This window comes from Copadichromis virginalis, linkage group LG19 (genome assembly GCF_057382275.1).
Source record: "Copadichromis virginalis isolate Kocher_CV1m ecotype Utaka linkage group LG19, C_Virginalis_male_GT1.1, whole genome shotgun sequence".
Classification (NCBI taxonomy): Eukaryota; Metazoa; Chordata; class Actinopteri; order Cichliformes; family Cichlidae; genus Copadichromis; species Copadichromis virginalis.
Window position 1 is genome coordinate 18,122,655 of NC_140636.1, and position 17,247 is coordinate 18,139,901.

The 17,247-nt window shown below is 43.0% G+C and overlaps 1 protein-coding gene, 1 long non-coding RNA gene and 1 pseudogene across 4 annotated transcripts in view; 2 read left to right on the forward strand and 1 right to left on the reverse strand.

The window, feature by feature from the left end:
* LOC146685908 (uncharacterized) overlaps positions 1–17,247 on the reverse strand; it is a 78,801-nt gene that overhangs the window by 18,640 nt on the left and 42,914 nt on the right. The window lies entirely within an intron of this gene.
* Positions 1,911–5,146, forward strand: LOC146685910 (uncharacterized). Its single transcript, XM_085440611.1, has 2 exons — positions 1,911–2,173; positions 2,535–5,146. The coding sequence occupies exons 1-2, from the start codon at positions 2,104–2,106 to the stop codon at positions 4,640–4,642; spliced, it is 2,178 nt and encodes a 725-aa protein (XP_085296737.1). The 5' UTR covers positions 1,911–2,103; the 3' UTR covers positions 4,643–5,146.
* On the forward strand, positions 5,238–8,923 carry LOC146685911 (uncharacterized; annotated as a pseudogene).

The window sequence follows — 17,247 nt, forward strand, 5'->3', positions numbered from 1 at the left end:
TTTTTTTGCACTTGGATCCATTTTATTCCAGCTGTGGTGCTGACCTTGACTCTTGTTGGCACTTAAATTTGGCTCCACATTTCACGTACTGTTACACTGTAATCCCTAACAGTTGTTCTAGCTCATAACTAATAAGCTCATAACACTCAAATGTCGTTTTGTAGTTGAGCAAACTATAAAGTATTGAGCTCTGTTGGCTTTTATGCAACTTTAATTGAATAGGGCTCAATATCTTTTAGCTAATTTGTTTGGAACGCTCAAAAAGTTTAAGAAGCATATATTAGTGACGTTCTGGTGGGTGGAGTCTTGTCGCTCCCTCAGGAAAGCTGAGTCAGCCATCTTGGATTTACCTTGATACCGGGAAGATTTGGCCAGCCCGTGTGGATTAAGAGTCCCCAACTTCAACCCACCACGACCACCACCTTATTTATTTTCATCAACTGCTCTAAATTTGGTAAGTCTAACGTGTTTTTGTTTTGTTTAAATTTAATTTCGATAAACATTCTTTTATTTTTTACTGGAAATATATTCGTACTTTGTGCACAGTGAATGTTTGTTATAAATGAATTCGAATCCAAGTAATTGTAATTTTAGAAGTTTTCGAATGTGACAAATACGTAATGTTATTTCAAATTAGAATGGTGTAACGTTTTGGCGGTTTTCGGTTTTGACGGTTTTTTGGTGGGGGACAACATTTCCCATAATGCATTGTATTCTTGCCCGGGAAGTTGACGGTGGCATTTTTAGCTCCATGCGTTTGAACTTTCTACTAAAACTTTCTACTGTCCATTTCTACCGGTTGTCGTATTCGCTGGTAATGCACGTGCGTATTGTGAGTATACTTATTTCAATAAGTGTCCGTGTTACACAGTCAGTAGTTTACGCTGTTGAGCTATGTGTGTGTGTGTGTGTGTGTGTGTGTGTGTGTGTGCTAGCATGAAGCGAACAATAATAAACAACATGAGTGTGTTATCATGATGGTAATTAGACACGTTTATATTTTTTCGTAGTCTCAAATGTGTGGTTGTGAGATAATCTCGAAATCCTTTTAGCAGTTTAGAGGGGTATTCCACTAAGCGAGCTCGAAAAAAATGCATCGCCTGATTCAGCCTAACATTACACACTGGTCGAACTCGGTGCTACGAACGAAGTTCAGCTAAATTGTTCACGCTAATTCGACAAGGCTCAACCAGCCAGACTGAGGCGCCTCCTTGACACCTTTAAGCCAGACCCTATCGATCTTTGCTAGATAAATTGAAATGAAATGAAAATAAAGAGCCGCGTTCTGCTCCCAGGCTAAGAAAGAATCATTGATGCAGACTGTGTGGATCACAAATACTCCCTAACCTGTAAGGCACTTGTGTCAAGCCAGCCTCCAATTCGAGACTTGCAGTCAAGCCAGCCTCCAGTTTGTTTTACATTCCCTGTGTATTCAAAGTATTACGGGAATGGATTTGGAAACCGGATTTCAAAATAAAAGCCAACTTCGAGTGAATTAACAGATATGTTAAGAACATAATAACATATAATTTAGGCTTTTTTTTATTTTTATTTTTTTACAAACTCTAATGTTAGATCTATATGACACAGCCTTGTACCCTAATTGTGCCCTGTCACTATCAAGGCCATCTTATTTTGGATTTCAAAGTAAAAGCCCTGTGAATCTTCATTTTTGAACTACTCTTTCAACACAGCAAAAACTGGAGTGTTAAAATTTCAGGGTTAAAGATGTTAGAGTTGATTTCCACTCTCAAAGTGTCATATTAACACATTCTGATTCAAATAGTGTTCAGTGTTGGAGTTATTAAACAGTGTTATTCAAGTCCAAGCAAATGAACTCTGAAGAGAGTTATTTAACGTTAGCTTCATAGCATAAGTGCCCAAGTCATTTTTTGGTCAAATTGAGATTTTTGCCTAACTTTACTCCCCTACCACTGCTGCATCATCCTGTCCGTCTGCCTATGTCATTGGCCAATCACAACACTCATAAGAGTCAAAAAACATACTTGCCTAAGTCATTCATTTGACTTAGGCAGTTTTACCATTGGACTTAGGCAGTTTTGCTACAATCAATTTGACTTAGGCAGTTTTGATGTATGCAAAATGGCTGATAAGAAGAAGAGGTTGACCGCAAGTGAAGCCCTTGCTCTTCTTTTTGATTCATTTACATCTGGTAAAAGTTCATATTTTTTTAGTTTTTTGGTCACTAAATGTATTTTCATTCAATCAAAGAGGTTATGACCATGTTAAAAGATTACTTTTTTGTTGCAAACAAAGTATGATGGCTAGCTAACATTAGCGTTAGTAGTGTAGCATTAGCATAGTAATGTAGTACAAGCTAGCAGCTAGCTAACAGCAGCATGCTACCAGAGTAAATCTTTGGCAATTTCAAAGGCAATTTGAGCATTTTCAGCAAGTTTGCAAATTATATTATGTTTCAAACATTTGCTTTTTATTAGGAGGAGAGTCTAAGGACGGGGGACATTGTTAATTGTTAAATTGGACTTTATATTTATTTTCTGTTGTATCATCAGGAAAGGAAGTTGATGTGAACTTAGAGGAGTTGGTGGATATAGATGAGGGAGAAGGAGGAAATTATGTTGATATGGGGCAACAGACTGATAAGCAGCCAGAGGAAGGAGAGGAAGATGAAGGAGAGGAAAAGAAAGGGGAAGGAGAGGAAGATGAAGGAGAAGAAAAGGAAGGGGAAGGAGAGGAAAAGGAAGGAGAAGGAGAGGAAGATGAAGGAGAGGAAAAGAAAGGGGAAGGAGACGAAGATGAAGGAGAAGAAAAGGAAGGGGAAGGAGAGGAAAAGGAAGGAGAAGGAGAGGAAGATGAAGGAGAGGAAAAGAAAGGGGAAGGAGACGAAGATGAAGGGGAGGAAGAGGAAGGAGGGGAGGTGGAAGCAGAGGAAGAGGAAGCCAGTCCAACCCCCAGCACTTCTGCTGTTCGTCACAAGCGTCCACTGCCCCATACGTGGAAGAAAAATGTCATCAAAGAAAAGCGTCTGAAGGGAGAGAATTACAAGAATACAATGGGACAGGAGAGACCACCAAAGGCCATGGGCCCACCATGCACATCACAGCACTGCTTCAAGTCAACGAAAAGAAGTTGTGAGCTACTGACTGAAGTTGAGAGAAGAGGAATCTTCAACAATTTCTGGTCCATGCCTTCCTGGGAGACACGCAAGGTGTATATCCAGACTGTTGTTGAAAATGTGCCCATAAAACAGAAGAAAGGTGGTGTTGATTCAAGGAGAACAACATCTCTGCTATACCACCTGCAACTCTCAGATAGATGCAAAATACCTGTGTGCAAAAATCTTTTCTGTTCCACACTTGGTATTGCCCTGAGAACCATTGGATCATGGTTAACTGCAGGCATGAAACCCAACACTCATACCCAGCCCAACCCCAAGATCAACAAGACTGGTCCTCATATGCCAATATCAGATGGAGACCAGGCCTTCCTGAAAGAGTGGCTCTCTGGAATACCTACAGTCCCATCCCATTACTGCCGCCAGGTTCCCTCTTATCAGAACAAGAAGTTCCTGGAGCCAGGAACAGTTTTGAGAGAGCTTCACAAGGAATACCAGAATGCTGCCAATGAGAATGGAAAGCGTGCTGTGAGTGAGACATACTTTCGGAAGGTTTTTGGAGAGCAGGATTACTCTGTGTTCATTCCAAAAAAAGACCAATGTGACATCTGTGTAAGCGCCAAGGTAGGAAATACAGATGAGGATGCTCTTGCTACACACTTGAGATTGAAGAGTCAGGCTCAAGCTGAAAAGGCTGCAGACAAAAATGAATCCAGTGACACACTTTCAGTGTGGACAATGGACCTTCAACGCGTTCTTCTTTGCCCCCAGACAAAAGCAAGTACAATGTACTACAAAACTAAATTACAGATGCACAACTTTACCTGCTTCAACATGAACAACAGAGATGGGTACTGTTATGCTTGGGAAGAACATGAAGGCTCCCTCAGCAGTGAGGTTTTTGCACATCTGCAGTCCAACCACTTTGAGTCTGTCCTACAGGCCAACAGAAACATTGAGAAAGTCATTGTCTGGAGTGATGGCTGCGGGTATCAGAACCGGTGTGCTACCATCAGCAACGCCTACCTTTACCTGGCCATGAAGCATGGTGTCAGCATTGAGCAGAAATTTCTAGTTGCAGGCCACACACAGATGGAGTGTGACTCCATGCACAGTCTAATTGAACGGCGCATTGTGCAAGACGTTTACACTCCACGAGATTACGTTGTCATCTTTGAGGCTGCACGCATTAATCCATCCCCATACAGGGTGACTCAACTATACCACAATGACTTCATGAAGTTATCTGGCACCTATGTCACCAATATTCGACCCGGCAAAAAAGTTGGGGACCCCACAGTCCATGACCTCCGGGCTTTGCAGTACTTGACTGATGGACGGATCAGGTACAAGCTGGATTTTGAATCTGACTGGGAAGACCTGCCTCGGCGCATCAGCATACCCGACAACAAGCCATTCAAGTGGATCCCACTCTTTCCTGCTCAGTTGCCCATCACCCTGAGGAAATACAGTGACTTACAGTCAATGAAAAATGTACTACCAAGAGTGGCCCACAAGTACTATGATGATCTTCCTCATCAGTAGTATACATAGCCTACCAAATAGTACACACACACACACGCACGCACACACACACACACACACACACACACACACGCACACACACACACACCCGCACACGAAGAGAAAGAGAGAGAAGAGAGAGACAAACACACACAGACAGATACAAACACACATAGACACACGCACACCTCTTTTATGAGCCTACAGGCCTCCTCTGCAAATTAATGGGTGGGTGAGGTGAAGTGAGTAAGTCTCCTTACTCTAGCTGCCATTTTGTGATTAAAATTGAAAAGTTACAGTGTGTTATGGTTACATTATAGTATGTCATGTTCATTTTATAGTTTGAAGAAAAACTGCCTAAGTCATAGGCATAATCTGCCTAAGTCACTTTTATTAGACAAAAGAAATGATGTTGGGTTTTGTTCTTTTTCCATACTTTTCCTCACATATACTTAAATGTTCTGTGAAAATATCAATTAAAAATATGCATGTGATATTTAGAAAATTAGTTTTTTCTTGTTTTCCGAAAACACAAAAAAATGACTTAGGCAATTATGCTATCAAGCTAACGTTAACTTGGTAGGCCCCTGGGCTTCTGCCCAGGTAAACCCGTGGATCAATTAATAGTTTGCTCTGCCGGGCCGATTTTCCATGTGCTTCTGCTGGTTACACCGTGGTGGATGCCTGCCGTGCTGCTTGGAGTATTTTACACAAACGGTAAGTTATTCAAACTTATATAAAATTCACGGTATTCTATCGGCGCAGTGAGGTTTTCTTGATGTTTCTTGGTGTTCGGTTGCTGAAAACGAGCTTTAATAGAAGAGGAGATGTGTCGAAAATTCTATTTAGCCTCCAATGCTAATGTTAATGTTGCAGTCTTTTTACTCGTAAGTGACGGTAGACACTGCACGTGGAAGCGCCGCGCCACGTTCAGCTTTTCCCCTGTTCACACAGACACGTCTTTCTCCACGCCAGTTCATGAGCGTTTTTGCTTCTCTGTTTATTCAGAGTAATTTTTTCACAATTGATAAGTAAATAACATCCCAAAATAATTGAAGAGAGCTTGTTTTAGTCACTCCTGCTTTTACTTTGACATCGTTCATCGCTGACTTGTCTCTAATCTGTCTCTCTCTCTTTCTCACTCTCTTCTCCCTTTGAGACACCCGCCCCAAACATAGTCAGTTAGGCTGTCCCCTCCTTTGCTATGTGTTCATTTTCATCTCTATTGTCTCTTTTCATACACAAATCTGATCGCATTTGTCAATCGCAGTATTTTATTTTGGAGAATAGCTTTTATCTTCAAAATTGCCTGGATTGTCTTGTGTGTCTTGGTGTAACTTCCTGCGGAACATGCGTGGCCCACGCAAAAAATAGACCAGATACCGAAACAATCGCTTCGTAGCACTCCGTGTCTGGTGTAAACTACACCATAGATTAACGTGTATTTTGTATTGTGTTATGTATCAATTGGACTCCTGCATGGACAGACACAGGTTTATTTGATAACATTAAATGTTATTGCAGTGAAATTCAAACGCATGGTCAGTATTAATCACCATGTACGGTATATGTCAGTGTTTTAATCATTTGTGCTTGAATTGCTCTAAATGTCAAATACTATGCCATCTTTGTTATTATTTTATCCCAGTAAAATGCTGGTCCAGGTTCGATACTGCCAACAGCAGAAGTATGTGAAGTTGGAAGAGGTTGATGGGCGTTTTGAGTTTATGCAGTTTCATGAAAAAGGTTTGTTTATATCTTACCTAATTTTAGTTGGGGGGACAGAATTTTTTGTAGGGCGTTTCGCCAAGTCTCTTGAATCATACAGTGGTGTATCACTTTAGTGAATGTGAGGCAAGAACAGTTTACTTAAAAGGTGCACTCAGATATATCTTATCTTTTCCAGTCATCGAGAGATTTTGCCTGCCACCTGATGCAAAAGTAGTGTACAAAGATGCAACAGGGACAGAAGTTGATGAAGTGATTTTCAGTGATCTTATCAGCCAAGGCACTGTGGTCCTAACAGTTTTCTCAAGTGATGGTGAGAAATTTAAAGGGGCAAGCTCAACACCAGACATGGGGAAGGGCTGTGTGGCTGCTGGTTGTTCCAAATAATCAGGAGCACACAATTTGACCAATCAGCTGTTTGAACATTGAGATCAGTTAATTTAAATGAGTCAGGTCTGCAGTGTGATGTTGCCTTGTTAGTTAAAAATCTGCAGCCAGATTTGTTTTTCTACACCTTACAGAATAATGTTGTTTTTTCCTTTTAGAATTTTCTGATTACTCCTTGTCTTCTGCATCTGATTGTTCTGACTCAAGCTTCAGCTCAAATGCAAGTACATCAACTATACTTCTAGATGAGGGTCCCAGGAAGAAAACAAGAGTTGAGGGTACTGTTGATGCAGCATCTGCTAAAAAGGTTGTGACAAAACTCAGTTCTCATAGTATTTTTTCTACTTCATTATTCTTAATATGTAGAAAAGCTATTCCTCACTTTTTGCATCTTTTTTTTTCTCAAGTTAATTGAAGGTGTACTTGGAACCAATTCAGGTGGTGAAGAGGTTCTCCAGGAATATCACACAACACAAACTCTAACAGATGCTACCAGAAGAAAAATGGTCAATATAATAGTGGCTCACATGATTGATTGCCATGGGTATGTGTGTTCTATTTGTGCATTTTATTTTTTTTTTAAATACAAGTTACTATTTTGCCATTACTTAAGCATGTTAATTTAAAATCGTTTTTCAGGCACCTCCCCACCAAAGCTGTTAGAGAACAGTACGCGCTAGGGGTAGTGACATTGTTCCCATCCCTGAAAGACCCATACTCCAAGAAAGGCTATGTATAGTCACTACTATTGCACTTTGTTTACATAATTTTCATGCTGTGCATCATTGGGATTTGTGTGCGTTGACATTTAAGTTCTAAAAATTTTCAGATTGACAACACATTATTTTTGAATGTATTTACATTTTAGGAACACTTCTATGATGCTGCAAGCAGCACTGGATACATTTCTTGGCGTTTGAAAACGATACAGAGAAAGACTAGAAGAGGATCTGCACCACCAAGTAGCTCCACTGGCTTTACTCAAGGAGGTAAGAAATTAAGTGTCCACAAACTAGATAATGTGCTCATTTACATTAGATACTATTTTGTTTTCATTTACCTATCTGATCAGCACCTATGCTTTTATGTTTGTGTGTTTTTCTTCAGGGGGCCCAAATTACCAAAGGCCCATTAATGTCGACATGCAGCTTGATGGAGATGCTTGCCAGGAGGCCATCTCTTTGCTGAAACATACATCCGACACTTCCTTGATTTTCCAGAAGATGAGAGAGACCTTTCAGCATCGTCAGAAGGTCATCAATGATCCTGACAAAAGTCTTGATATCCTGTCTATCTTCCCAAGATTCTTGGATACAAGAGGATTGGTGAGAATATTTGCTATAAGCAGTTAAAGTTCAATAGCATCAGGATTCTATTAATAAATACCAATTCATTCACCTGTTAGCTTTGCTTCATCAGTTTTCTTTAGCTGTTAGTTTAATGTTTATGACAGCACATTTCAACTTTCTTAGGAAGTGTTTCTAGTTCTCCTTAAAAATTGCATTTGAAAGATTTGCTGTCAATTGATTCTTGTGACTCTTTGGCCGCAGCCTTTGACCAAGACATGGCCTCCCTGTTGTTACTGTTACATCTACTTCCGCCACCCCCAGGAGGACCAAAGTATCAAAAAATCAGCGCCTCTGATGCTGTTGAGAGACTTGTAGTCTTTCATAAGGTAATTTAATATTTATAGTTTTTGTCATAAGTTGTCATGTCACTGGTTAAGAGGTGAATGAAACAAATTACAGTTGAGCTTACAAAGGAGGTTTACATACTCATTTCTGTGATGCTATTATCTCTGACTTGCTCCTGTGTCTAATGCTCAGTATCTTTGTCTCAACTCCAGTCTTGCTGCAGTTTGGAAGAGCATCTCCAGAATCAGCAGAGTCAGCAGCCATACCTCCTGGCTGTTGGGCGCCAGAAGAGGAAGGTCGACAGCTTCTATGTTGCCATAGACAAGCGTCTCATCCCCTGCCAGGCCAGCCGCTCCCTTGGGGCATTTGATGAGCTTTTTAAAGCTCATTTTGTGTTCAATGTGTCTTATGATGCTGCACTTGTGAATTTCTACACATTTCTGCAGACAACAGTATACAATATTGATATGGGGAAAATGAAGGAGTCCCCAAGAGTGCGTGACTTGAGAGCCAAAATCCTTAACCAGGAAATTCTTCTCACAACCTAAGTAAAAATCATGCTGACATGTTTTTTGTGTAAGAGAGCTTATCTCAGCAGTCAGCAGCTGATTTCACATTTAAGAGGTGAACATGGTTATTATCCTGGACCTAAGTTTAAGTTATGTTGTTGGCAGCCAGGCTGCAGGCTTCAGTTCCAAACTTATGCAGGCTTTAGGAAGCACCTCAGTTTTCACAGCAATGTTGACCACAATGATCGAACTTCAGCCATTGCTTCTTTTTCTAATGACACAGTTTCACCTGCTTTGGAGGACCAGTTTAATTCCTCTTATCTTCCTCACAGTTCTCCCAGTGTTCTTCCAGAGTCTAGTTCTTCCAGTGTTCCAGTGAGCATTGATTCAGTACTTACAAGGGATTCATCCAAAGAAATCTGTGCATCCATTGTGGCCAAACTGCAGGGTAGTGGCCTTTCTAACAGTTTAGTATCCTCACTTGTAGGCGATTTGGAGGAATTAACAAGTGAGCTTCGCTCAGAAGCAAAGCAGGCCATTCTTTCTGCGTTACCCACAAAGGACTCCAGCATATCTTTAATAAATGAATGTTTTGAAAATTTTGAAAACCCTTTCACCAATCTGAACACAGAATGGAAACGAAATAAATACTTCAATCTAAAATGGGGAGTTGTAGAACCTAGAGAAATAACACTTTGAGTGAGGTATGACATCAGGCGAAATCAGAAGTTTGGTACTTATGATCAAGTACCTGTGAAGGATACTTTTATATATGTACCTATTTTGGAGTCTTTGAAGTTCATGTTTAGAAATCCAGAGATTTGTGTTTTCCTGCAGAGAGAGTGTAGCTCAGAGCCTGATGCTTATCATGACTTTTGTGATGGAAGTTACTTTAAAACTCACCCTTTGTTTTCAGCCAAAAGGCATGCATTACAAATTCAGCTATACTATGATGACTTTGAAACAGCCAATCCTCTTGGCTCTAAACGCGGAATTCACAAAATTGGCTGTATTTATTTTGTTATAAGAAACTTGCCCCCAAAATTTAATTCCATTTTGATGAACATTCATTTAGTGTCACTTTTCCACACACCAGATCTGCAAAAGTATGGTTTTGATGTTATACTGGAACCACTGATAAATGATGTCAAAAAACTGGAAAGCCAAGGGCTAAGTCTTCCATTTTCTGATGAGCAGGTATATGGCACAATATCACAGATCACTGGAGATAACCTAGGGATGCACTCAATTCTTGGTTTTAATGAGTCGTTCAGTAGCCGTCATTTCTGTCGCCTTTGTTTGATTGAGAAGAATGATTGTCAAATGGTGTACAGTGAGGATGATCCTAAAATTATTCTTCGTGGGAAAGATTTGTTTGACATACATTGCCAGTCTCTTCGGGAAGATCCTAAATTGAAGTCACTGTATGGGTTGAAAAGAAATTCTGCACTCAATTCATTGCAGTATTACCATATTTGCAATAACTACTCATTTGATATAATGCATGACCTTCTTGAAGGTGTGGCTCAGTATGAGGTCAAATTGCTTTTTGAGTATCTTACGCAACACTTCATATCAGAACAGAACTTGCTTTCTAGGATTTATGGTTTTGACTATGGATTTTTAGAAAGAAAAAACCGGCCCACTAAAATCATATTGGACAGTGCTGGCAATAGCATTGGTTTGAACTCTATCCAGACATTCTGTCTTGTGAAAAACATCCCACTTTTGTTTGGTGACATTATTCCTGCAGGGAACAGACACTGGAATTTGTTATTGTTGTTACTTCAAATAATGAACATTGTTTTTTCACCTTGTCTCACTCTGGGAATGACTATATATTTGAAGAATTTGATTATTGACCACCACAAACTATTTAAGCACACGTATCCACACAGAAACTTGATTCCTAAGCATCATTTTATGATTCATTACCCATCCTGTATTCGAAAAATTGGCCCTTTACTGTATATGTGGAGTATGAGGTTTGAAGCTAAGCACAAGTTGTTCAAAGATTATTTCAAAAATTTCAAAAACCTCACCAAATCGCTTGCTAAACGGCATCAGATGGCCATTGCTTATCACTGGGAAACCTTTTCTCTTAAACAGAAGGAGTTTGGGCCAATTAAATCATTTTCTTTAAGAGGTGAAAGTGTGGTCAATAGTGAAATGCTATTATCAAAAGATGTTTTCTCAACAAGTTGGGTTAAAATTGATGGTGTAGAGTACAAAGCTGGACTCGTTGTTTGCAGTACAATGGAGGAAGACATGCCAGTCTTTTGTCAAATAATTGATACACTTATGGTTGAAAATGACGTTTTTTTGTTGACACACAAACTCTTTACTGAAAACTTTGATGAACATCACCATGCATTCAAAGTAGTACAAACTGAAGAACGGTGTGTCATAAAAATAACTGAACTCAAATGTCACAGACCATTTGATATTCAAAACTCATACAGTGCTGCAGATGAAAGTTTGTACATTATATCTTCATTTATTATGTTTTGATTCACTTTCTGGGAAAAAGAAGCATGATAATAAATGTTTTTGGACAATGTACAGTTTTCTTGAAATTATTCTCATGATTGTACTTGTTGTCGTTAAAAAGTTATGTTAATCTATTACATAAATAGTTCTTTTAGGGATTAAAACTACCTTAATAAAAGATTAAAGAGTTAAAGTAGTGTTATTTTTCAATCTGTGTAGTGTTAATTTAACCCAGTTTGGTGAGTTAAAAATTAACTCAGACATGGTGTTAATAATAATTTGCTCAGTGTTAATTTAACCCGGTTTTAAGAGTTAAAAATTAACTCAGACATGGTGTTAATAATAATTTGCTCAGTGTTAATTTAACCCCGTTTTAAGAGTTAAAGAAGGAACTCTGACAAAGTGTTAAATAATTAACTATTTTGAAAATGTTAATTCAACTCTGTAGAGTGTGGAGCTATATAAACCCTGAAAAAATGTTAAAATCAACTCTGTGGGAGTTGATTCAACACTACAGTTTTTGCTGTGAATGACTTGATAATGCTCTTAAATGCAAAAGTCGTATTTCCAAATACTATTTGAACTTTATATCAACACTTTCCAACCACAGTCTTTTTCACAGTGATACCATATCAATATCAAGTCAGTCTGATTTTGCCTTTCATAGTAATGGCCCTTTGAAATTGCCGATATTTGACTTAATCTTCTAACGATTCAAAATGCTCTAAAATGAAAAATTCTTGTTTCCACAGGGTAAGTCCACTTTAGATCAACAGTATACAGCCCCACAGTGATACCATATCAATATCAAGTCATTCTGATTATGCCTTCCAAAATAAAAGCCCTTTCAAATTGAGCATATACGACCTACTTTTTAACGATTTCAAAATGTTCTTAAACAGAATTTTGCTATTTCCACAGGATGAATCCATGTTAGATCAACAGTATCCAACCCCACAGTGATACCATATCAATATCAAGTCATTCTGATTATGCCTTCCAAAATAAAAGCCCTTTCAAATTGAGCATATACGACCTACTTTTTAACGATTTCAAAATGTTCTTAAACAGAATTTTGCTATTTCCACAGGATGAATCCATGTTAGATCAACAGTATCCAACCCCACAGTGATACCATATCAATATCAAGTCATTCTGATTATGCCTTCCAAAATAAGACTTTTCAAATTGCCAAGATACGACCTATTCTTTTAAAGATTTCAAAATGCTCTAAAAATGAAAATTGCTGTTTCCACAGGATAATTTCACTTTAGATCAACAGTATACAACCTCACGATGTTACCATATCAATTTCAAGTCATTCTGATTATGCCTTCCAAAATAATGGCCTGTTGAAAATGCCCATAATTGACCGAACTTTCAGTGATTTCAGAATGCTCTAAAAAGGAAGATTTCAGTTTCCACAGAATAATTTCACTTTAAATCAACAGTATACAACCTCACGATGTTACCATGTCAATTTCAAGTCATTCTGATTTTGCTTTCCAAAATAAAAGCCTTTTCAAATTGCCCATATACGACCTACTCTTTTAACGATTTCAAAATGCTCTTAAATGAAAAATTCATGTTTCAACAGGATAATTCCACTTTAGATCAACAGTATACAACCCCACAGAGATACGATGTTAAGATCAAGTCACTCTGATTTTGCCTTCCAAAATAAAAGTATTTTCAAATTGCCCGTAGACGACCTACTCTTTTAACGATTTCAAAATGCTCTTAAATTGAAAGATGCTGTTTCCACAGGATAATTCCACTTTAGATCAACAGTATCCAACCCGACAGTAAAACCATGTAAATTTCATGTTGGTCTGATTTCGCCTTTCAAATTAATGGCCCGTCGAATTTGTCCATATGTGATATACTCTTTCAATTATTTCAGAATGTTTTAAAAATGAAAATTGCTGTTCCCTTTCAGTCGATTCACTCGGTACAACACATAAGTATGGGATATCACGCCCTCGCGTGTCCTGGCTGAAGAAACCTTTATTCACGCCTTTACGGCAGATGACGTGTGATGACACGCGCAAGGCCCCGCCCGCACATATAGCCGCTGCCATCACCGTCATCCCTCAGTTCTTACGCTCTTCACCTCGCTGAGAACACCTCTGCTGAGTTGGGCTAGCTAGCTACTGCTAGTTAGCTCCGTTGTCTGCCAACTTGAACCTAGCTTAACTGCCCCTGTTGGTGTTAGCCTCCACCGCCCAGCTGGTGCGTAGGCTGCCCGCGGAGCGCTATTTTCAAGTTTTTCTTGTGCAGCGTTTCGCTTTGCGTTTTGGGAATGGACTCCAAACCGAAGCGAGCAAAGCAGAAATCTTCTGTTCGCCCCTGTCCTCAGGGATGTGGTTTCTCTTTGCACGACAGCGACCAGCACGATGCCTGCCCTGTCTGCCTGGGGATCGTCCACGCTAGGAGAGCGTTGACGGAGCCCGAAGCTTGTGCGTTTTGTCGCCAGCTCCGACGCTCGACCCTGGAAAGACGGGTGACGTTTGTGGAAAGAGTGCTGGGACGCTCGGCTGTCGCACGGCATGACCCTCTTCTTTCCGAGTCTGGAGCCCCGGCTTCGTCCGAGTCCGAAGACGAAAATTTTCAGGTCGATGTCCCCGCGATTAGCTGGGCTGACCACATGGAATACGTTGACGGGTTAGCCGATGACGGACCGGAACCATGCAGGAGCGCTGACGGGCTTCAGCCTGGGTTGAAGCCCGCCAGCGCTCCCCAGGAAGACGATGACGTGCTGGACATCGGCCTGGACATCCATGGTTTGTCGGAGGATGAGCAGGAGAGCTCATTGTCGACCCAATATGCCGCCGCTGCTGCGCCGGTCGGCCACGATGACACCTCTCTTTTCTCCCTGTTTCGCCGTGCCGCTGAGAAGCTGCAGGTGGACTGGCCCTCTCCTCCACCAGCTCGGAAGCCGTCGCGGTTTGCGGGTTTTTTCCTTCCACCGGAGCCCGCAACGGCCAAAAACTGCCTCCCCATGTTCCCAGACTTTCTCTGCGAGCTAACAGCGTCATGGGACAAACCTCTGTCTACCCGCGTCACTGTGCCCGGCTATGGACAGTACATGGAATTGGACGGCGCCGAGGGAGCTGGTTTAGCTAACCCACCCCCTATGGAGCCGTCTCTGGCTGCTTATCTGGCCCCGTCCCATAACCATGGTGTCGGTGGCCCCGCAACTCTGCCGTCCAAGCACTGCAGATTCTCGGCCTCGCAGCTGGAGAAGATTTATCGGGCTCAGGCCGGCACCGCTCGAGCCATGAGCTCCGTCACCATGCTCCAGACGTACCAAGCAATGTGCCTGGCGGAGCTTGGATCGCTGGTTCCGGAGGACAGCCCGCTGTCACCTCTTCTTAACGAGGTTAGAGTCACCACGGATTACATCCTCCGTGCGTCTCGCTGTGCAGCGCTCTCCCTGGGCAGAGGGATGGCTTCGACAGTGGTGGCGCAGAGGCACCTGTGGCTGACCCTCTCCGACGTCCCTGATAGAGACAGAGCTGTGTATCTGGACGCACCAGTGTCTGCGGCTGGGTTATTCGGACATTCACTTGAAGCCATTCAGGCTAGATTCGATCTGAGGAAGAAGCAGACGGAAGCTCTGCGCGACATCATCCCCAGACGCCAGCCCCAGCCCAAGCCCACTGCTAGCTCTCACAGGCCCGCCGCTCCTCTGACAGCTGGCAAGAGACCGGCGCCCACTGCTGGAGTGGGAGGGCCGCCGGCGAGAGCACGTACTCCGGCCCGAGCTCCACGCCAGTCGGCCTGGGGCAAAGGCCGGGAGACGCAGGGAGACGCTGCTCTTACCCCTCTGTTGCCGCACAAGAGGTGCCGCTTAAGTTCTGTTCAGGTTGTCAGCCCCAGAAGGCGCTGCACTTCCCTATCGCGGTCTCCCAAGCACATAACCCCTGCACACGGTTCAGATGTGTTGAATGTTCAAGCGACCACATCGAGTGTTCCCGCTGTTTTTCATTGTTATGCCCCGGAAAAGGTGCACCCAACAAAATGTATAAATGTACATGTTCCCATGTTGCAATCAATAAAGAGTGTTGTTTACTCTCAAACAATCTCAAATGCTCAACCTGCAGGCGAAATGAGCCAGGTCAGGCAGGGGATGCAGTCCCCTGCAGACACACTGGGGGGCGACGGCGCCCCGCCGTCAGTGCTGCAGGCCAGTCGGCTGGCTGCTCACTTCCCTCAGTGGCGCGCTTGCGCCCCCTCTCCGTGGGTGCTGCAAACCGTTGCCATGGGTTACCGGTTGCAGTTCCGGGTCAAGCCGCCTCGTTTCCAAAGAGTCGTGAACACGATCGTCAACCCCGAGGCAGCCTTGGTACTCAGAGAGGAAATACAGGCGCTATTACAGAAGAGAGCAATACGGGTGGTCCCCGCTTCGGAGACGGACAAAGGTTGGTACAGCCGTTATTTTGTCATTCCGAAGAAAGGGGGAGGGCTTCGTCCCATCCTCGACCTGCGAGTGTTGAACACGTACCTGCGAACGTACAGGTTCAAGATGCTAACACTCAGACAGCTCCTGAGTGCAGTCGGCCCGGGAGATTGGTTTGCGACAATCGATCTAACAGATGCTTATTTTCATGTCGCTATACACCCGAAACACAGGCAGTTTCTGAGGTTTGCGTTCGAGGGCGTAGCCTACGAATACCTAGTGCTGCCATTCGGGCTGTCGCTCGCTCCCCGCACCTTTACGAAATGTGCCGAGGCAGCGCTAGCGCCCCTCAGGAAGAGGGGCATCCGCATCTTGGCCTACCTGGACGACTGGGCTCTCGTGGCTTGCTCCAGAGAACAGGCGGAGACGCAGCTGTCGCGGGTTCTGTCACACATTCAGACACTGGGGTTCTCTGTGAACTTTCAGAAGAGCTCGCTAATCCCAGGTCAACAGATCGCTTTTCTCGGTCTGGAAATATGCTCTCTTTCCAGCCGCGCACGGTTGTCAGAGCACAGAGTGGCCGCGTTTCATCGCTGCCTCGCTCAATTTCAGCTGGGACGCAGACTGCGTTTCCAGACGATATTGCGCTTGTTGGGCATGATGGCATCTATGATCGCCGTAGTGCCGCTTGGGCTGTTGAAAATGAGAGCGTTTCAACGCTGGACTCTCTCTCACCGTTTGTGTGCTTCGCGTCACCTCCGGAGGAGGCTGCCGGTAACTGCGTCTTGCATGCTAGCTCTCCGTCCTTGGAGGGAGCCCGGGCTACTGCACCAGGGCTCTCGGATTGGGAGGGTGTTGTTTCGCAAGGTGGTGTCCACAGATGCTTCCCTAAGTGGGTGGGGAGCGCTGTGCGAGGGTGCGTCAGTGAGAGGGATCTGGTCCGCGGCTCAGCGCCAGCTGCACATCAACCACTTAGAGCTGTTGGCAGTGTTCTTAGCTCTAAAGCGTTTCCGTCCAGTCCTGCAGGGCCAGCATGTCTTAGTCAGGACGGACAATTCAACAGTGGTGTCTTATATAAACAGGCAGGGAGGAACACGCTCTCTTCCCCTGTTGCAGCTGTCTCGCTCTCTGCTGTTATGGTGCAGTGTTCATTTTCTGACTCTAAGAGCCACCCATGTCCCGGGCCACCTGAACCTGGGGCCGGACCTTCTCTCCAGGGGGGGTCCTCTGGTGAGAGAATGGAGGTTACACCCTTCAATAGTGGCTCAGATTTGGGATCTATTTGGCGAGGCGCAAATAGATCTTTTTGCTTCCAGGGTGAATGCTCACTGCCCCCTGTACTTCTCCATAATCGACCACGATGCACCCTTGGGCTTGGACGCGCTAGCGCACCAATGGCCAGACGTGCTCCTGTATGCATTTCCCCCAGTGGAAATGATATCTCCAATTCTGGAGAGGGTGCGTCGGCATTCCCTC